We start from the raw sequence: 22,928 nt of genomic DNA on the forward strand, positions 1-22,928 counted from the left end.
AAGGTAGGTTGTCTGTTGCTTAGACTCCGCCCTTTACATTCTTTCTCTGCCTCCCATTGGGCCTTGGTCACTAAGCAACCTCTCAACATTAAAGCTTGGGGCTACAATTTGAAACTACAGGCCCTGCCATTCTGCAGGGAGCTGTATATTGGATCCTTTTCTCCCAGTTCTCTCTCTCTCCCCCATCCTGTTGGGCCACCCTCATGAATCAGTTGATAGAGACCAGATTTAGTCGGCGGAAAAGAGGGCCTCTGCATCAATAGTAAGTGTTCTGATTTGGGTCTTCCAGAAGTGCCCCCCATGAGTGAGTTGTGGGTTGTGTGGTGTTTCTGCCTCAAAACATAGTGTTCTTAAAAAATAATGATCTTTATCCTGGTTTGTGGGAACCTATTCTTCTGCAAGCTTTATAGGGTTTGGAGACAAGCAGCTGAATGCAATTTATTGCTTTATCAAACAAACCAAACACAGCAGCATATTTTGCTGGTAAAAGGAAACCAAGTGACTTGGTGGCGCAGCAGACTAAAGTGCTGTTAAGTAGCACTTAGCTGCCAGCTGCCTGCAATTACTGCAAGTTCAAATCTCACCAGGCTCAAGGTTGAGTCAGTCTTCCATCCTTCCGAGATAGGTAAAATGAGGACCCGGATTGTGGGGGCAATAAACTGACTTTGTATAAAAAAGAACACTGCTTGGAGGGTGGGGGGGAAGCCCTACTAAGCAGGTATATACAAAAGTATGAAGGCTGTTGCTTAACGCATTGTAAGCCGCCCTGAGTCTCCGGAGAAGGGCGGCATATAAATTGAACCAATAAATAATAAATAAATAAATAAATAAATAAATAAATAAATAAATAAATAAATAAATAAATAAATAAATAAGGCAGAAATTGGACAGGTGAAGTGGTTTTTGCCGGCACAGTCACGGGGGATGGGGTGGGATGGGGAATTCATCATAAAATCATTCCAGCTTCTTCCCTTGAAAATGCCCAAAATTGCCCTGTGATGTCTTATACTCTCTGTCTTATAGAAAATACATCATCAAAAGTAGACTTTGTAACATGGTGCTTTGCAGGTGCTGGACTACAAGACCTATTGCCCCCATCCAGCATGGTCATGCTGGAGGAATGATTTCTAGTCTACCGCATATGGAATCTACCAGGAAACAGGGGCTCACTAAGAGCCATGGCATGGTGGGAGGGGTCATCTGAGCTTTCAGATAATCAGGCATGGAGATGGATGCCAGACCTTATCTTAAGAAAGTTGGGGAGGGTGTTTGAGGGGAATTGGCTGGGAAGCGATAAAAGCAATTAGAGGAAGAGATTCAGGCCAAACCCTATATATGCCAAGGCGATGAAGACACTGAGTTGCCCTACTGTGTCAGAGGCTGTTGATAAGATCATGAATCTAAGAATAGTAGGGAGATGGTTATGTCTGGAATGTTCCCAGGAAGTCATTAATAAGGCTGGGGGGGTAAGAGGCTGTAATTGATGGGAAAGGGAGGGAAAGAGGTACAAAGAGAGAGAAAGAATGGGAAACATGGGTGGGGGGGAGGAGGAATGTTGAATGGAGACAGCCAGGCTCATGTATTTTATAAGAAGGATTTCCTGAACAGCCACTTCTAATGAATGAAGCAGGGATAGTTCTGATTTCTTGTTGCTCAGAAGGTGACAGTCCTGGCAGTTCTGTAGTAGAGCTGTGAATAGCTAAGAGACTCAACTATAAGCCTTGACATTGTTAACATCAAAACTTGCCTCTAGCATTGCTGGTACTTCTGATTGTACCAATGACATCAGGGGAATGTTATTGACTATATCTAGAACCATTTCCTAACTTGGCAATTTTAAGATGCGTAGACTTCAACTCCCAGAATTCTAGAATAATTACAGGACATGATCTAGAATAATTGCAGGACATTTATACTACGTGAAATAACTAATTAAGCAGATTATCTGGATCCTTTTCAGTCAAGGTTCAGACCTTGGGGGTGGATAGAGGGGGTGGAAATGGTACTGGTTGTGCTTTTGGATGATCTCTGGCATGGGCAAGGTGGTGGCAATGCATTTATCCTTGCCTTAGGATAAGGCAAGCCAAACCTGTTGGCTTTCCATACTGTAGGAAGTTAGCACCCACCCCTTTCCTGGAAGAGTGAAATAGTTTAGGAAATATGAAAAAGGCAGAATATTATATTTCCCTGGATGAGAAATGGAAAAGCATATTTTACAGACAAATCAGCTCCCACCTTCCTTCCCCCCACCCTTTGTCAATGGGCCATTAAGGCTTGGGCCAGTCTATTCTACATAACAAAGATCTACCTCCTTCAGGCACAGCCATAGTAGGAATTGCCAAAGATCCAACAAAGATAGGATTAGCCCTCTACACAATAGCAGAAACTCACCACATGTGACCTGGGAAGCACATGTGACCATCAGCCAGCAAGACCCCCACCCCCTGGGAGTCTGATAACCAATCAGAGTACTCTTTCTGGGCCCCAAGAAATGCAGAGCCAGAGAGAGCATAAAAACCTGAGGATTTACTGTATCTGCCCCTTTTCTGTTCAGGAACTCAAGCCATGTGATCCTGTCCACCATTAAACCATCTTTCCAAGCAGTCTCAATGTTTCCAGTGTCTTTTTCCCCACTTGGAGCAGAACCTAGAAGGAGATTTCTTCCAACAATACTATTGATCATATTATCCTTCTGGACTGACTCAGAAGAACGGGGATAGGTGGCACAGTATTGTGCTGGTTCACCTCCTTTATATAGGGTTGGTTCCAGTTGGTGATGATTGGGGAGGAGAGATCTCACTTTCAGCCCATGATATGTGGGGTGCCACATGGGTCAGTGGTCTTCCCTCTTCTATTTAATATCTATCTGAGACCACTGGATGAGCTCATGCATCACCATGGGGTGAGGTATCATGAATATGCTGACGATACCCAATTGTACATCTCCATCCCTGGCCAATCAAGCAATGCTATGGATGTCCTATCCAGCGTCTGGAGTCTGTGAGGGTCTGGATGGGGAACAAAAGGCTTCAACCAAACCCTAAGTGGCTTTGGATTTTGAGCCCCTCTGGTTCTGGGACTTAACCATGTTTGGTACTAGATGAGTTTGCACTGCCCCGAAACAGATCCTGTTTGGGGATTCTCAAATTTCTGGAGGCAAGTTGTTCTACTGATTAATTGTTCTAACTCAGAAAATTTCTCAGTCTGGAAATTTAACCAATACAATTTTTTTATTAAAGAGAAAAGCAACTTTATGTTTTTCATACTCAACTACAATAATGTAACATGACATGGTAATTATGGAAACTTGCCTAAAAAGCATGATGTCTGTGATTGTATCGAACTAATGATTTGAGTCATACCAATGAGGCAAACTGGATTAAAGTGCTGGGAGAGTGGGTTATTTTTAAACTTTCCCCCATTTCATTTTCTGGATTTGAATTTCTCTGGACAAATGTTATTATTGGTTTCAACAAGGCAGTAATTTAAATGTGAGAAGTAGCATGGATGAAAGTTTCCAGTTTTTAAAAAAGTCCTTTTCTATATTTCACTTTAGTTGCTTTTAAGAAGTAGAAAAAAAATAAATAGAAATTATCGCTTTGGGAATTTTCATAGCAAATCTGCCTTGACCATGTGACTACACATTTCATGGGATCATGGTATATTACAGTACTAGAAATTGAACAAGAAAAGCAAGGATTTCATTCTTTAGCATCAATTCATTTCTACAATATGCAGAACTTTCAGATTAAATACAAAGTATCTCTTGTTAAAAGCCACAGGTAACAGTCTTTTCTATTGAGTATCCTCTGATCAGGGGTGTCAAACTCACGGCCCACAGGCCGGATGTGTCATGTGCTGGCCACGCCCACCCGGTTTAGTGAAGGGGAAAGGTCACAATACGTCATGTGACAGCAATGTGACACCGCGAGTTTGACACCCCTGCTTTAGATGTTTTTGACTACAACTAACAGTGATAACTATGGAGAAGATTACTTTGATTAATGCTTCAATATATACTTTCCTGCATTCCTAAATTTGTACATCAGATGGATAATGTATTGCCTTTATTATTTGAAAACAAGCATTCCCCAATCTTAACCTTAACTTTCATTCTCCTCCTTTTCTACCTCTTCTTTTTCTTCCACATTTTCTTATTTTTAGCCCAGATACATTCAGAATATTTAACCTTGAAGTCCCAAAAAGAAATAATATTCTAGACAAGATTGAACGTACACCAAAGAAAGAAGAAAGATACTTATTGGAATGGCGCAATAATCCTCAACCACAACATGCAAAGCTACTTAAAATGCATACCAAGTTTATAAATGAGCCAGTATTATATATGGAAACAGAGGACACAAAAACAAAACAGGTGCTCACTGTTTAACTATTATAAAATGAAATTGAAGCCAACTCATACAAATGATACCAGGCAAAATCTGGACTCCAGCACACATACCCTTCAATGCTTCAGCGTAGTTGTAAGAACACATTTGAAATTTAACCCTAGTTAAATTAGGATTTGTGAAAGTAGCCTGTGCTGATTCTAAATTGTTTTAGTTTTTTAAGTTTTCAGTTAATTAAATTGTATTCTCTTTTAAATTTCTCAATTCAAAGCAATGTACACAATGCTTCTTTCTCCTATTTCCCCACAACAATCCAGTGAGGTGGGTTGGGATGAGAGAGAGCGAGAGCAACTGACTCAAAGTTACTCAGCACCTTTGCACGCCTAAGGGAGGAGCAGACTTCACAGTTTCCCAGTTTCTAATAATTTTAACTTAGTTTAAAAATGAAAAAAAAAAAGTCTTATCTCTTTCTGTGATGGGAGCTGGAAGGGGAGAACACTTGAGCCTGTACTGGTAAAGTAATCTTTAGAATTGTCCCCAAACCTGGCTTAGATAATTGACATAATAGCTTCTCCCTAGGGAATCTCAATTCTTGTTTCTCTATAACTGTGATATTGATGAACTCATTTCTTTTTATTGTTTGTGAAGTCTCATTGGTGGCCGACCTTTGAGCCCACTGTACAACGTCCTAAACCACCTTATGACACGCAGAGCACTCACCGGAATGATTTCCAGAAGCCAAACTGTATTTTGTCTCGGCCTGTTAAACATCCCTCTAAGTTACAGCCTTCATATGGAATAGGTAAGTCTACAGTGATAGAAGGAGTGGACTCTACTGTTATCAAAAAAGACTGCTCTAATTTTACTATTATGAAAAGTAAAGAAAGCCTAACCCTGATATGATTAGAACCAAAAATGGCCAGCTAATATTTAGTACTGCTTGTTGGAGGTTTCTTTTTTCTGACAATTGCCAAACGTATTTGCTGTATCCTAGAGCAGTATATAAAACTAAATTCCCATAATCTAAACACCAATTGCACATTGTCCAAAATATTGTACTGTATAATCTTCCTCTGTTCCCATTTAGCCACTGTCACCTTTTCACAGGCGAAACATCTGTTTCCTTTATTATATATTATAAGGCTTATTTTGAACGATGTTGTTCAAATAAATTACTCTGTATGGTACTGGTAGTGATATCATTGAAACATATGCCAATTGAGTCTCAAGAGGCATTACTTTCTGAATGTACAAACATGCACCAAATAAAATAGAAAAACAATGTGCAAAGCATAACAAAGTTAATCTATATCTGTCCATAGATATGCTCATATCCTGCTTCCCAGAACCATTTGATTAACCACCAAAAGAATCAAATGCTGGATTAATTGGGATGCAAAGATGACCCAGTGTAGCTTTTACATTCTTATGATGCATTGAAGATCAAAATTCTTTCAGATTTGCAGTCCGCTGTAGGTTTACCGTGTTGCTTTTTATCCAATACAGAGCCATTTTGCCCTTTGCTGTGACTTTCTACCTGTAAAGCAAGTTCTCTACCACTGGACAATGGCATCTTTATACATTTCAGGCAGATTTCACAGCCTGTTTTAACTTCTTTGTTTCATCCATCTCTAAAGGCCATATATTTTGATATTGGGCTATAGATGGATGATGGTTAGTGGAATGGGGCAGGCAACCTTGCTAATAATATGCAATGGTCATAAACTATTCTTTTCTTGGAGGAAGAAATTCTAACCTTCCTTGCCAGAGAGTCAGCCCCATCATACATTACTTCCAAATATGGTGGCTTGCATTCCTTCATAACTCAAGGACAAGCAAAGCAAGATTAGGACAGTTGAAAAGAAGACAAGCCACAGAGGACTGAAACATAAAAACCAGAATGGCCTGCTTATGTTAAGACAATTCATAAAGACTCTGCTCTAAAAATGACCCTAAAGCAAGACTTATATGTCAACATTACAGTCTGCTCACAGGAAAAGGAGAGAAAGGAAATCAAAAATTCTTTTTATTCCATTCTCCAGAACAAAAGGGTGTTTAATTTCAATGAAAAGTGGCCACTTCCTGTCTGATCACTAGAATTTATCATACTTTCTGTTTTGTTGAAGTAGATGGGATACTATCATTATTTCATGGTGTAGACCAGGGATGTCAAACTTGATTTCATTGAAGGTTGCATCAGGGTTGTGTTTGATCTCGGGGCACTCGGGGGGGAGCATGGCTGGGGTGTGTGAGGCCAGGATGGGAGTGGCCAACTCAATGTCACTCGTGTAAGGGGCACCTCTGGTGACCAAGTGCTAAGGCATGACTTCCCTCAGACCCTCCCTCACATTATAAACTTCCTTCCTTCCTTCCTTCCTTCCTTCCTTCCTTCCTTCCTTCCTTCCTTCCTTCCTTCCTTCCTTCCTTCCTTCCTTCCTTCTTTTCCTGCCCTCTTCTTCTTCTTCTTCCTTCCCCTCTTTACTTATTTTTCCTTCCTCAGCCGCCCTGAGTCTTCGGAGAGGGGTAGCATATAAATTTAATTAATTTAATTTAATTTAATTAATTAAATTTTCTTTCCTTGCTCTCTTCCCATCTTCCCTTCCTTTTCTTTGTCTTTCCTCTTTCCCTTTCCCCTTTCCTGTCCCTTCTTGCATGTTCAAATGCAAAAGGGGAAACATTTCTCTTTTTGTTATGTTTTTACTTTGTTTTGCTAGCCCTCTGCCAATGAAAACGGAGCCCAAGGGGCCATGCGCTGGCCACGACAGCCTCTTGCAGTCTTCTGTCAGTAAAAATGGAGCTTCGGGGGAGCAGACGGTTGCAGGAGGCTGTCGCAGCCAAAAATGGGGCCCAAGGAGCCTCCTCAAGCACAGCACCCCTGACCTCTGTTTTCACTGGCAGAACACTGAAGAAGGCAGTTACGGCCCAAAACGGAGCCTGGGAGGCCCGCATGCAGCCCTCCAAGCTCCATTTTCACCGGCAGAGACACCATAGGCTGGTGTTTCCAGGGCAGCCCCACGGGCCAAATCTAAGCATCCTGTGGGCCTGATCTGGCCCGCAGGCCTTGAGTTTGACACCCCTGGTGTAGACATTCATTTCTGCTGACAATACCATAATGTTTCTACTGACTTTTGAAGTATTCTGAATGTAGCAAGATGCTTGGCCACAGCTTAGTGAAACAAAAAAAGAACCTGTATTGAAGATGCTGAACTTGATGAAACTTTTCCTTAATCGGCTAATCACAAAAAGATATCCTGTGTAAACAGTTATAGTTTGTTCTTTCAGATTGTATAGGATTTGAAAGTTAACCTGAAAGTACAAGTTAACATTTTGATCCTTATTTCGAGATCAACAAGAGCCCCAGCACAGCTATGATTTTTTTCATGGGCATTTTTACAAGGGATGAAAACCCAGGAACTGATTTAGCTTCACTCTTAAGCTAATCCCGATAACTCTGCTCTAAGACGTGTTGGAGCAGTATAGGAGGACAAATGTTACAAATTCTAAATAGTGTTAAATTTTGCCATTTTAAATGTATTTATTTAATGAATAAAAACTCATTTGACAATCCTAAAACAGTAAAGTAGATTCAAATGCTAAGCATGATGGATCCTGGCCACTGTTGGATGAATCATTCAGTGCCTGCCGACTGTGGAAATTCTTACAATGAAAATTAGGCTGAAGTTAGATCTTCCACTGATGCATCAAGTCCTTTTATGTTCATGTAATTAGCAAGAATGCATTCTCATTTAACAGAAATTTGTTTTATCTTTAATGAGAATTCCCCAATCTTTCTGTGACATCAATTAAATTTACTAAATGAGAGCACATACTTTTCTTAACTGAGTATTCTCATGAGTGGATAGTCTTTTGCCATGTACATTTATCACACATCATCAGTAAATTATGCTTAAACAGAAAAAATATGTTAATGGTTTAACTCTACATTAGAGAATCCATTTCAGAATGCTACTGGTACTTACTGCTTTAAAAATATGTGTAGAGCAAAACTTACATATTAAAAGAGCTTGGCTGCCTATTGTTTTGCTCAGAAATTGCTAGAATAAAATATTTCCCTCTGCATCTTCTCTCTATAGACTCATAATGCCTTCAGTTGATTTATTTTTAATAAGGTGGCTCCCATTGTTTGTTAACTTTTGTGTAAGCTCATGTAGTCATCAAGAGGTATGATGATTCAAATAGGACGTTTCCTTTACCTATTTTATGTACTTATATTGTAAAAGATAACTGCAGCAAATCTTATTACATCAATCTATTGGTGTGGGGAGCAGAGGAAGTTGATTAGGAACAGTGGTGGGTTCCTCCCGGTTTGGTCCGGTTCGACCGAGCCGGTAGCGGGGACGATATGACATCACCGAACCGGTTCTCCCCCCCCCGCCCTCCCACCCCCCCACCCCCCCACGTTATTCTTACCTTTTATTTGGTCCCACCCCCAATCTACTGCTGCCTCCTGAGTCCCAGCTGATGACTAGAGGGAAAAAAACTGTTTAAACTCTTGCCGCAGGGCTTCAAAGGGCCGTCCTACAGCTGATCAGTGTTAAAAGAAAACAAATGAGTCGGGTCGTAAATGCGAGGACTGGTCGTAAGTGCGAGGACCTTCCAGAAATGACTCTGACCAGCTAGCCACGCCCACCTAGTCACATGACCTCCAAGCCACACCCACAAAATAAGCCCACAGAACCGGTAGTAAAAAAATTTAGAACCCACCCCTAATTAGGAAGGATGCAATTAGGAAGGATGACCTCTCTAGTTGTTGGATTTCTGGGTAGAGCTGATGGAACGACTGGAAGACAATCATAATACGACTTAAGCATGAATATACAATATGTAAATAAACTAACTATATATTCTGCCTAAGAAGACTTTTGCCGCCACCCCCTTCCCCAGTGATTCCTCTACTAGTTCTTTGCTGTTGATGGAGAAATTTTGAGATAGAGAGATAATTTCGTATAGATGCATATTCTTTGCCAGGAAATATCTGGAACAGGAAACACTGGAGGTTTTTAAGAAGATGTTGGATAACCATTTGTCTGAAGTGGTGTAGGGTTTCCTGCCTAAGCAGGAAATAACTCTATTCTATTCTATTCCATTCTATTCCATTCCATTCCATTCCATTCCATTCCATTCCATTCCATTCCATTCCATTCTATTCTATTCTATTCTATTCTATCTCAAGCATAGTCTGGAATTCCCGTTTACAAAGGACCTGAAGTGGCAGAGTTAGCAAAAGACTTTAGAACCAATTTTGGAAATTATGGCCAATCAGAACTGGGAGTACTGTGATAAACAAAATAACAAATTTATAGTATATTCAGTATTTTATCACTTCCTTGGTTAGTAATCAAATATGGCATCCATTTCACTTACAGTAATAAAATAAAATACTAAAACAAAGCTGAACAACAGTTGAAAGAAAACTACAAAGAAAGTGTAAAGAAAAAATTATGCTGCCAAAAACTGGAGCAGAGAAGTAACAGAGTTGACATCTAAAGGATAGTAAAATGAATGTGTAATGGACTGCCTCATTGTAAAACAGCTTTATAAATTTATTATACAACTCTTTTCCATCAACCTAGCTTTAAGCGTATAAACTAAGACCTTTGCAATTTCATCATAAATAGAAAACAGCATCAGTTTCCCAAAAATTGTACGTTGGGATTTATTTACCTGCTTTATGCATGTATTTTAAATCATCAGTAGCTGCTATTTTTTTTTCAAGCACAACATAATAATTAATTAAATTTAAGGCAGAAATAAAAATGTACCCAGGCCTTCTAAAATGCTAACTAGGAGAGACCATGCATGTTTCTCTGGGAAAAGACTTCACTATACGCCACTTGTATGTACATACTATACCTGTACTCCACTCTTTGTCTAAGGAGCCCAGACCTCACAACAACCCTGGGCTACAGAACAGGTTAAATTAGCATCATAACTCAGAAGTGGGTTTACAGTATCTGTCATGTGCGTTTGTATTTGTGTATATATGAGACAGAGAGAATGAGAGAGAGGGCAAATATTCACTCTTGAACAATTTCCTCCTCTGAATGGTACCTAAATATCATAAGTAGGAAGAAATGGTAGGCTAAACATGCAGGTGGGAGAAGATTATACTGCATTAGCTCGTTCAAAACACAAAGAGTTGCTTGCAATGACATTGCAGGACACTTTGTCCTATCTAATCTGGCTTTGAGAGGCAATTGTTTAGGATATACTGCAAGTTCCATAGCAGAAAGAGAATTCTGAATGTGGGACTTCATAAATCCCTCCTTCTTTTCACTACTGTTCAGGTAGTCCTTGACTTACAGCCACAGCCCAAAATGTCCATTGCGAAGCAAGACAGTTGTTAAGTGAATCCTGCCCCATTTTATGAACTGTCTTGCCACAGTTGTTAAAAGAATCACTGCAGTTATATTAGTAACATGGCTGTTAAGTGAATCTGGTTTCTTCATTGACTTTGCTTGTCAGAAGGTTGCAAAAATTCACACAACCCTGTTTCACTGCAACCATCACAACTACATGCCAGTTGCAAGCTTCTGGATTTTGAGCACATGACCACAGGATGCTGTAACTGTCATAAGTGTATCAACTGTAAGTCATACTGTAAGCCATTGTAACTATGTCATATTGTAAGTCACTGTAATTGTAAGTCAGTCATTGTAACTGTAAGTCACTGTAACTGTAAGTCACTGTAACTGTAAGTCATACTGTAAGTCACTTTTTTCAGTGCTGTTGTAACTTTAAACAGCCACTAAATAAATGCTTGTAAGGTGAGGCTACCTGTACTAACTTTATTCTGTTGTGTATGATTGAGGCATCTGATATATGTTATTGCACATTTATTGAAAAGTATATGATATGTTTAATTGCCACCATATATGTGAGGGTTTTTTTCTGTTGTGGTTGTTATTTTAATCACAGTTCCACTTGCATCTCCTCAACTGCCGAGTCGCCTTCCGAGAATTTTCCAAGAGCAGCTCACTTTCAATTGTAGCTATAATGCCAGAGAAACTCCCTGCATCCCCTTTCAAGGAAAGGTAAAGCAATGTGCATCCTGTGCTATTCGCATTAATCAGGAAGCCAGAAGGTTGTGTTTATTCCAAAGTCTCCAATACATTGTTTGAGCTCAAGGGAATGTTGTCACTCATGTTAAGGTTGCTGGACATTTGTAATTAGTATACCTGATGTCTCGGTGGCCCCATGATTTTAGAAAGAAGTACCAAGCACTGAGATTGCTGTACTGCGATTTCATTGCCTTAACCAAGTTCCTTGGGCAAAACAGCAACAAACAAAAGAGAGGGAGTTGCTAATACTGGGAGACAACAATCAATTCTATTATGCAAGTCTCCACCCTTGTTTTCTTTCCTTCAAAAGCATCACCAATTCCTCTTGAAGCATACAATAATCATACAATAACTGACCTGAATCACATCATATTACAGAAAGGCCTTAACGCTGCATTTACCTGAAACATGCCTCAGTGAATTTAGTAGAACTGTGCTGAACTAGACTGTCATCCCCAATTCCAAACTTTTTTAAAAAAAATTTCAAGGCAAACAAAAGCAACTTCCAAAATGTTGTAATAACTTTACCTTTCAGCTAAAGAGAAATAAATCTTTACTTACAAAACAGTTAAATCTAAAAATTTCCAGTTGCATGAAAAAAACATGCTTTAATTTTAAAACATAATACCAACAAAATTGTTTTTTATATTCAGTTTTATGACTTTTAAAGCAAATGTATTACCTTTTAAAATCTAATTTCTGATAATTTCTTAGGATATATTATAAAAATGTCCTTGATTTTTTAAATAGCCATTAAAAAACAATAGCGGTGCCTAAATCTGAGTCTCACACCTAAAAACTGCAGCCTTTAAAAGCCAGGCTCAGTCAACTCTGCATAGTTCTAACCTGGCTTTTTTTCTCCCACTGATTTTACTGAAGTGTGACAGAAAGCTGAAAACTAAATTGTGGAATGTGCTTCTGGGTACCTACAATATTTAACATTGAGGTATGATACAAATACAAACCATAGATTAGGAGGTTGAATGCTAGGTACTATTTCAAAAACTAAGGTAAAAAAGAAATAGATGAGAAAGAAATCAAGTCTTACCTGAAGGAAAGATCACGGAGATTCAAACAAACTGAAGAAAATAGGGCCAACAATCAATTAAGTGAATCAGAAGATTAATATTCAAACCAATCAACTTTTAAATATTTTTTTTATCTGAGGCAATCTATGAGAAGCTGAATACAATTTCTTTTATTAAGTTTTTTTTTCTATTTTCTTTTCCTTTTTTTTAAAAAAATAATCCTATTGTTCTCCTGTGACTGTAATGGTCAAAGTCATTTGGGAACCAGTCATAAATTTTTCCTAGTGCAAAAGCAAACAGTTTAGAATTGTATCCATATGGACATAGCAAAAAATGAAATTTAGTGCCCAACAAAAATAAGAAGTAAGCCACACATGCTGTGAGCAAGAGAACCCTGGAACTGAGGAGAAGGGAAGTCCAATCTGGGAGGTGCATTTTTCTTTTCATATGTTGTTTTACCCTTCGCGGATTTTGTAGTTCCAAAGATGTGATGGCTCAAATCATTCTTCTGCTGAGAAAAATGTAGGTTGCGAACCAGAGGAGACAAGAAGGATATTGTTCCAAAATGTGAATTTATAAATTAATTCTGCTTGTAGTTGTACCTCCCCACTTAAGTTCCCCCAGTTAATATCTATATTATTATTATTTTGTTTTAGAAACAGGGCACAATTGTTCTGACAGAGAAAAAACCAGACAGGAAGATAATGCCTTCTATTCAGGGGCCAGACTTACTGGAGGACCTCAAATCAGAAAAAGGAGCCCCCGTAGAAAATGGTGTAACCTCAGTCCACGTTGATTCATTCGATGCCCAGAAGTCATCACCACATTCTGATGCACACTTATCAAAACCAGCAATGAATTTGGAAACCAAGGCAGACCCCAGAACTCCAGAAATGGACCAGGAGAGTTTGGAGCTTCCTCAAACTGACAAAGTGAATGATACTTTTAGCCCATCGAAAACAATTTCCCCTAGTAAACCAGAGAGCCTGTTACCTCCTCTTTCTGAAGCTGCACCATCAATACCTGACACTCAAGTAGTCTAGAATTGTCTGGATGACAACAGTCTGCCTGGTATTATTTCAATATCACTAAACACAGATTGACATCAGCAAACTGTTCAAAAGAATAATTGTAACGCAGTATGTTTTTATAACTATATAAACTAGATGTCCATAAAATGCCCTATGAATCTTTTACTTTCTTCCACTAATGCAATTATTATGGTTTGTTGCTTAGTCAGCCAAGTGTTTAGATAGGATTTGGCATTTTTAGCCACCTATCAAGTCTTTTTACTATTAAAACTGTCTTTGTTTCTTTTGCCACAGTAGTTCTATTTGTTTGCAGGTCTTTGTACTTTGTGATTTTCTCCAGTTCTTTCGCCAGGTAAAGTACTGCGATGTAATAATAGCACTTAGACTTATATACCACTTCACAGTGTTTTACAGCCATCTCTAAGCAGTTTTCAGGGTCAACATATTGTCCCTAACAAGCTGGGTCCTCATTTTACTGACCTCGGAAGGATGGAAGGCTGAGTCAACCTTGAGCCTGGTGAGATTCGAAGTGCCAAACTGCTGGCAATTGGCAGTCAGCAGAAGTAGCCTGCAGTACTGCAATCTAACCACAGCGCCACCACAGCTCTTATATGGCTTACAGTATATGGCCATATGAATATGGCTCTCTGTATCATATCCGCTATCCAGACTTCTTTGTTTTTCTTATCAACAATTGTTAAGAGTGTGGTGTTATGCATACACGTGTGGAAAATGATTTTCTGGAAAGACTAATATCTAATTAAGAATACCAGTTCTGACTCCATTAACCACTAATAATGTACCAAGTATGAAAAAAATCCTGATATTTTCCATATTTCGCCATAGCATTCTGATTGTTTAGTAAGATGTTGCATGTTAGGAATCCATCTGATGTTTGTAAAGCGCATATCCTTAAAAAAATGCAAGGCTATTATATTTTGGTGCAAGAAATATGATTTTCAGATGCTTGATGGCGTCATTCTGTGATTAATAGAAGCAACTGCTATTTTGGTAGGAAATGTGACAGCTAAAGTTCACAAGAATGTAAACTGTGTTCCATTGTTCAGTGAAGCCAGGAAGAACACCTCTATAACAACCTTTACATTTGCTAAAATATTTTCCTGAACTGGATTTGATCTCGTTACAGCTGCAGACTAGTTTTAAAAATATTTATAGATTTATCCCAGTCATTACCTTACTACCGTATCATGCCATATACAGCATATAACACTTTTAGCAATGTTTGCAAAAAACTTTCCGGTGGTCTTTTTAGGAGGGTTTTAAAAAGATCTGTCTGGAATCAGATAAAATTATATTACATTAACAGTGATCAGACAAATTCTTTGTAAAAGTTTATAAATAATCTATAAAAATAATGCCTTTCATTTGTTCACGCACACTATTAGAAATTCAGAGATTTAGGACCTCTACTGCCCATTATAAGAGCCGTGGTGGCGCAGTGGTTAAAATGCAGTACTGCAGGCTACTTCTGCTGACTGCTGGCTACCAGCAGTTCAGCAGTTCAAGTCTTACCGGCTCAAGGTTGACTCGGCCTTCCATCCTTTTAAGGTCGGTAAAATGAGGACCCAGATTGTTGGGGGTAAAACACTTTAGAGAGGGCTGTAAAGCACTGTGAAGCAGTATATAAGTCTAAGTGCTATTGCTATTGCTATTATGCTACATGTATACTCTGTATGTATTTGTCTCTTTTACAAAACTGCTTATGTTATGTTATGCATAATATATGGATGTACTGTTTATATATCCATACAGGGAAGAAAAGGTGCTTTGATCACTTTTATCATCTCCAATGTATGATTGATATACTTGATAAGAGTTAATCCAAATCTTAATCCAAACACAGTATTTGCCTGCATAAAAATATCATATACCGGTAGTTATATTTGTGCTTGGTAGTATTTTCCATAATTGCAGAAGCTGAGTAAGGAATGGAATCAGGTATCTTTGAAAATCCAGAGTACACTATAATTAAAATAAGTTGGCCAAGGTTAAGCATACATAAATTTAAAAAAAAAATCTTGTACTATCTACTACAAATCAGAAGTCTTTTCAGGAAAGAATTCAGTAGCTTGATCCAACAGGTATCCTCCCATGTATTTTTAATTACAAATGAGCCTTCAACTATTTTTAATAAGAAATGGGTGGGGGTGATTTGTCTTCATGTGATAATATAGGAAGAAGATGTAGCTTTGTACTAATTTTGTGTTACTTAATTTTGTATTACTTATTTATGTATTTTCACTCATTTTAAAATCTGGAGAACAGCAAAAATCACCCAAGACTCAGTAGCACTATGGAGCCTTGCTTGTCTTGTTGCCAACCCTCCCTCCTGATAAGTTATTAGCACAGGGTGCTTTGACAGCAATGTCACCTCACAAAGCTATCTCCTTCAGACAAAGACAGACGGCAGCTGTTTAGAATAACAGGAATATTGACCACTCCCTATGACACAGTTCTAAAGATTATCTGAGTTATCTGAGTTAGTAAAAACTATTTGTGGCAGAAGACACATAACACATCCTGATGCAGCTCTAAATGCCATATGTCATTTCTTCCCTTTGGTTTCCTCATCACAGGAACACATTTGAAGGCCAACGGGGTTTTCTGTGGAGGTAAGAATACTCCCTGTTCACAAAGCAAAATTCCACTCAGGGGAACAAAGATCTATAGTAGCCAAATCCAAACTAAGACCTGAATGTGAAAGAGCTGTTTGAGTATTTGCAGATTCCATCCTGAATTTTCACTGATAGGGTTTTGCTTTCTCCCATGCTGGGAGATCGGATGAAGCTGCCAGGCCTTTACCAGAAAGAAACAAGTGACTAGGTCACTAACTGTCCCAGAGGATAATGCAAATGAGCAGTTCAATATATATAATATTGTTAATAATAATAGCAGTATATCAGTAAATCAATCAGTTCAGAAAAGAGTCATACGATTACACTAGTCATTTGCTTCAAAGCATCATTGAAGGTGAATCTGCTTTTGAAAAAGCAGGAAAAAGAGAGCTATGTGAACTTTTCAGAAAAAGGCATTTTCAGACACCAGACTACAACCAAGAATACTTTGCTTTTAGTAGAATTAACTCTATCTCCATCTGAAGTGGGACCTCACCTGTAGATCAGAGTTCATACAGATTCACATATTAATGAATTCATTTAATGGTCTTGCATTCTTCAATCGTGCTTTTATTCAACAGGGAGTAGACATTTGTTTATGGCATATAAATCCCAAGTTTCCTTGAAGCCTTTGCAATAGTTTTTTTTTTTTTTTTTTAAATTTGATTTATATGCCGCCCTTCTCCGGAGACTCAGGACGGCTTACAATGCGTTAAGCAATAGCCTTCATACTTTTGTATATTTATACAAAGTCAGCTTATTGCCCCCACAATCTGGGTCCTCATTTCACCTACCTTTGAAAGGATGGAAGGCTGAGTCAACCTTGAGCCTGGCAAGATTCGATCTTACTTTAATTGCAGACAGCTGATGTTAAATTACAGAGCTCTGTCTGTTGAGCTATCCAGGCTCCTGGATATAAATCCAAGAGCCAGAGGAATTACCTAGTTGCCCTATTCCCTATTCTATAGAGCTACAATATTGGAGATGACATAGAAACTGGGAAGAGGGGATACTTCAGAAAGCTCCTGATTTAATCCCCAATTATAGTAATGTGATATAGGAAGGATGGGAAGAATTTAGCCTGAAAAAATCCTAATGTGACACAGGGCTAGAGTATGTGACCAACAGCGTGGCTCAGTATATCATATATAAACTGGAAGCAGGAGAACACTTTATATACTTGGAAATCTTTGACAGAGACTTCCCATCTGGATATCAGCCAGGTGTGTGGACTTTACTTCCCAGAATTCCTCAGCCAGGATGACTGTCACTCAGAATGCTAAAGTAATAGTACCAGTGGTGGGTTGCTACTGGTTCGTCCCGGATCGGACAAACCAGTAGCAGTGGCAGCGGGAGGCTCTGCCCATTCCCCCGGATGCTTCTGCGCATGTGCAGAAGTGTTGCGCGTGCACGCGCACAAGCGAACCAATAGCAAACTAAATTAAAACCCACTACTGAATAGTACTCACATTGGCTGGTTTCAGGGTTGGGTAACGTTATCTTGGTACTATGGGAGCAGGGATGCCATAGATTCTTCGGGCTGATAATTCCCTCAGCTTGCTGTCAGCCCACCCTCACCTTCTTAAAACTGATTGCTAATCCAAGTATATTATCAAACTTTGAGTAAGAATATCATCAGACATTCTCTTCCATCAATATCATCTCATAGTTTCAGGGGAGGGAGGGAGTAGCTGATGGGAAGGGGAGCCACAGAACAAGAGACCCCTTAGGCCAGAAGCAGCCTTACTATTAGTCTATGAGCAAACAGCTGCCTCGGTTTAATTTTGTGTAGCCCTTAGACTGGTTTTGAAAGACTTCTGCAAGTAATCAGTTCAGACTTTTGGCAGGAGCATTCTGTTCAAGCCTGCTGTGTGGTGTCAGAAAGTCAGTGTACAAAAAAAAAGAAAGAAAGAAAAGAAAAAAAAAACCCTCTAGAAAATTTCGAGTTCAAATGCATAGAGTGATTCAGAGGATTTTAAAGATTAACTTTCAGCTAAAACTACAACTTGTACTAAAACTGTAGCAAGATTATTTTATACACAAAGATGGAACAAGTTGGCAATGCCTACAACAGAGGAATGGTTCAAGATGATACAACTCAGAGAATTTGCCAAAGTGACCTGTTTCATTAGATAAAAGATAATATCTATGTTTAGTAGTGACTGGAAACCCTTTATGGACTCTTTGCTTTAAAAAACTTATGATTAATGTTTTGATGATTAAATGGATATAGAAAGAAGAGAGACAATGTAACTTTAGAGAAACAATTTATAATTGTACTTATAACTGCTATATAGGAGATTGGAAGCCCTTCTGTGTATTTTTTTCCTTTTATATTTTTCCTTTAACTCTTTTTGCACTTTCAGGTTTTCTCATTTTTATATTTTTTCACTCCATTTTACTTTATATTAGACTTATTCTTGTATTTAAAATTGTGAATAAAATTATATACAAAAAAAATAAAAATAAAGTCAGTGTACAAAAGGATGTCTGAAAATTTTAAAAATGAATAACCCTAATCCTTTTTGGATTTGGCTCTGCCCTTTGGTTGCTTAAAACCCATGCAGTCCAGTCAGCCTCTCAAACTAATCTCTAAACTAGTCTGCAATTTTAGGTCCATGGGATAATATAGACTTGTAAGATTAAGTAAAATTAAACCTACTACCTGGGAACTAATTTTTTCTATAGATATGAAAGTTGAAAGCCACGTATCTTAAAGTTGCCAAGGTTGAGAAACACAAATAAAGCTGATTATATATATATATATATATATATATATATATATATATATATATATATATATATATATATATATATATATATATATATATATATATATATATATGTATAGGTTCATGACATCATTACTGGTTTTTTTGATAATTTTTTTTTATTTTCAAAAACACAAACAAAACAAAACATAAAAACATTATCATTCCATACAATTATAGTCAGTATATCAGTCGGTGACATTTTTGTGCTTCTCTCCTCTTCAATTTATCACTAAACATGCTAACTTATTTCCAAAAGTTTCAACATCCATTCCATTTATATCATAATTATTTCCAATTCTTATTCTCTATCCATTGGTAAAATAAATCCCATATCGAATAGTATTGTCTATCTTCTTGCTCTCTTATTTCAAAATGACATCATTACTTAATTGACATAAATTAAGGCAAATGGCATGTGGATATTTGCATAATGACACCCTTAGGCAAATAGAAAAATTTGCATAATGATAATCAAGAAAATAACAGAAATCTCTGTGTGAAGTCTTTCCACATTAATAAACTTTTGTTAAAATGGGTCCCTAAAAATACATGTCTGGTCATTTTTTTGTACAGTCTGTGTGTGTGCAACTGGATAATTTTAAAAATTATTTTTGCTTTTGAAAGCTTAACTATAACACTGTTTTTTAGAAGCTACTTAACCAAACATTTGGCAGATTTATACAGAAGCTGCAGCAGGAGATGGCCTTTGCACAGTGTTTCCATAACTTTAGCAGACCAACTAATCAGCAGACTTTCCCTGACAACCATTGGCTCCCTAAAAATAGGACTCATCACAAATCCCAGGAGGCTAAGCAGATTTAATTGGAAGATGAGTCTTCATGTCACAAAACATCCATTTTTAGATAAAAACCAGTTCCTGAATTGGACTCAGAAAAAAAAAACTCACTGAAACAAAAGAAAAAAAGAAAAATATTTGTGGAAAATAAAGACAAATATTTGTATTAGACAAAAGTGCAAATGAAGACTAGACTATATTTCCCATGGAAAAGTGCTTGAAAAGTCTTGGTGACTAAAAGTCCACTTAGTTTTTCTGAAAACAATACAGTGAACAAAAAATGTGCACAAATATTTGGGGGAGGGTGCTTCCTCCCAGTCTTGAAACAACAGGGCAGAACAAATCTTGCAAACATTAAGAGGAGAAAGTTGTCCAAGAAAATGACTTAACTGACTATTCCACTAAATAGTAACTAGGGGAGTATTCTTCTGGAGATGAAGAACTTCCTTTGTCTGCCTTAATTGCTAATTTCCATCAACATTAATCTTGTCCTTCATTTCTCATGACTAGAGCTCCCTCGACTACATTAAGGAGGATGTTTGTACGAGGCAATCTTCCAGGAACTCTAAAAATCTATTCTGCAAAAGAATTTTTAAAGAAAAAGCCCTCACTTGCATTAACCAATGATTGAACTCCAGACCAGCTAGGCCTGTCCTGTTATGAACTGTGAAAAAAATAATTAAATCAACAACCCGCACAATGGCATGCAAGTAATTGTGTGGCAGCTGATGCAGCTGAAATTATTTGTCAGCAGAAATAAAAGAGGCAGCATACAAGCATAAACTGGAATAAAGCCTGTATTATTGTCCAGAGGCTGATAGAGCTTTCTGCATTCTGTTACCTCTGAGATATAGAGGTATACAATTTCTGCAATGTATCCAGAGGACATTGGATTGGGAGAAATTGGTCAGGGATTTTTTTTAGTAACAAAGAGATACACAGAAACTCAGAGGTGGGTTTCAGCAGGTTCTGACTAGTTCTCGAGAACCAGTAGTGGAAATTTTTAGTAGTTTGGAGAACCGGTAAATAACACTTCTGACTGGCCCGTCCCCCATCTATTCTCTGCCTCCCGAGTCCCAGCTGATTGGGAGGAAATGGGGATTTTGCAGTACCCTTCCCCTGGAGTGGGGAGGAAATGGAAATTTTACAGTATCCTTCCCCTGAAGTGGGGTGGGAATGGAGATTTTACAGTATCCTTCCCCTGCCATGCCTACCAAGCCACACTCACCAAGCCATGCCATGCCACGCCCACCAAGCCACACCCACAGAACCGGTAGTAAAAAAATTTGAAACCCACCACTGTTTTACACCACATCAAGTTAGTGACTGGGTGATTTACAATAAAAAACATGCATCAATATAAAATTTAAAAAGAATTAAAAGTTAAAAATAGAGGTTAGAAATGTAAAAGTTAAAGAAGTGGTATGAGCACCCTCTAAGTCATCATCAGGATTGGAAATTACACTTAGACCCCCATGACAATTGACAGAGCCAAGTCTTGAACATTTTTGAAAAACCAGAAGGGTGGGAGCTCATCTCAGTTCCTGGGGGTAAGATGTTCCATAGAGCTGGAGCAATGGCCAAGAAGGCTCTCTTCCTGGATTCAACTGAAATTTTTTAACTGATGACATCTGCAACATACCTTCCTTGCCTTTTTGGCCAGGATAGATTAGTGTCATTGGGACAACACAGTTCCACAATTAACCTGATCTCATGCCACAAAGGGCTTTTTTATGCTCTTTTCTATGCCTATATGTTATATTTTACCAGTGGTGAAATCCAAATTTTTTTACTACCGGTTCTATGGGTGTGGCTTGGTGGGCATGGTGTGGCTTGGTGGGTGTGGCAGGGGAAGGATATTGCAAAATCTCCATTCCAACCCAACTCCAGGGGAAGGATACTGCAAAATCTCCATTCCCACTCCACTCTGGAGCCAGCCAGAGGTATTTGCCAGTTCTCTGAACTACTCAAAATTTCTGTTACCAGTTCTCCAGAACCTGTCAGAACCTGCTGGATTTCACCTCTGTATATTACTAAGAATCTTCTCTCTGACTGGATGTTTGACTTAATAAGCCAGAACTAAACAATATTATTACCTTTTTCCTCTAGTGGGGTTTGGAGCTCTCCTGAAATTTCTCCCAGCCATGTCATGGCATTTTAGGACAATTCACCTTAATAAATCTCTGACAAGTCCTCAGTATTTGATGCCTAAACTCTACACATCACTATCCAATATGTGCAGTGACTTTTCCTAACATTTAAAAAGCATTGTAGGAATCCAGACAAAAGGCATTACCTCAGAAGCAGCTGAGTAAACTCTCCAGCTGGGTTACTGATCTGTGTGGACTAAAAAAAATTCTTCAAAGAAGCTAGGAGGAGATAAAAGGGGACATTTTGTGCTCTAGGTTATTGGGAGAGGCTTTAATGTCTTCCTTCCTGTTCAACTTTCCTCATTCAGGCAGCAGTATGCAGCAAGGACTTGGACAATGCTGCCCATATAAATGTTCCAAGTGCTCATTTCTGTAAGATTATGACTTTTTACAATTAAGCAAAGCAGCTACTGCTACTTATACAACCCATCATTACAAGCTTATATTATAGACTCTACATTAACTTTAAGCTCTGATTTGTTTTTTTGTTCAAAGGCAAATCAAAGGTTTTGACTAAGCAAAAGGAAGTTATCAGTACTTACCAAGAAGAATTATTACAGAGCCTCTTTCTTCCAGGGTTAGTTAGTGATTTTAACTCCAGAAAGCAAAGCAGACTCAAAGCAGAGCAGACTCCAACATTAATAGTTGGATAAGATCTACCAGTTATTCCCAGGTCTGTAGACTAGATTGTGAGACTGAAAATTATATTCTAGAAGGCAGCAATAGCAAAATTATTCAAAACACCATAATGTCCCCATGAAATCATCAAAAGTTCTAAAAACTTTAAAAGTGACTTTCCTTAAATAGTGTGTTATCTCACTAGTTTGATTACTGATAACATGACTACTGAAGACCTCATGAGAATGAGAAGGTTTCAAGGATTGTAGCCTCTATGCAAAGGTTCTGAAATCATTTCCAAGGTGTGGCATCTCATAGAGCTGCCTACCATGAAAAATAAGCACTTTACCTGGACTCTCCATGTTATACCTCATAAACTTGTGTCCTGTATGGTCATAATGATATTAACTTCATAGTTATAATAGTGGAAAGAAAGCATAAGAGCCGCAGTGTCTCACTGATTA

The 22,928-nt window shown here is 38.3% G+C and overlaps 1 protein-coding gene across 1 annotated transcript; it reads left to right on the plus strand.

The window, feature by feature from the left end:
- The first annotated feature begins 65 nt into the window (after positions 1–65).
- CIMIP6 (ciliary microtubule inner protein 6) lies at positions 66–15,384 on the plus strand. Its single transcript, XM_034427269.3, has 5 exons — positions 66–262; positions 4,165–4,375; positions 4,998–5,151; positions 11,289–11,404; positions 13,116–15,384. The coding sequence occupies exons 1-5, from the start codon at positions 204–206 to the stop codon at positions 13,500–13,502; spliced, it is 927 nt and encodes a 308-aa protein (XP_034283160.1). The 5' UTR covers positions 66–203; the 3' UTR covers positions 13,503–15,384.
- The last annotated feature ends 7,544 nt before the right edge of the window (positions 15,385–22,928 follow it).

This window comes from Pantherophis guttatus, chromosome 1, assembly GCF_059756535.1.
Source record: "Pantherophis guttatus breed Tessera chromosome 1, ASM5975653v1, whole genome shotgun sequence".
In the NCBI taxonomy this organism is placed as follows: Eukaryota; Metazoa; Chordata; class Lepidosauria; order Squamata; family Colubridae; genus Pantherophis; species Pantherophis guttatus.

What these genes read in the sequence shown, in the direction of transcription:
- CIMIP6 (XM_034427269.3), top strand. Translation starts at nt 204, where the DNA reads ATGAATCAGTTGATAGAGACCAGATTTAGTCGGCGGAAAAGAGGGCCT. An exon ending in AGAGGGCCTCTGCATCAATA is followed by an intron (nt 263 to 4,164) that starts GTAAGTGTTCTG and finishes TCTTATTTTTAG; the next exon opens with CCCAGATACATTCAGAATAT. An exon ending in ACAGCCTTCATATGGAATAG is followed by an intron (nt 5,152 to 11,288) that starts GTAAGTCTACAG and finishes TTTTAATCACAG; the next exon opens with TTCCACTTGCATCTCCTCAA.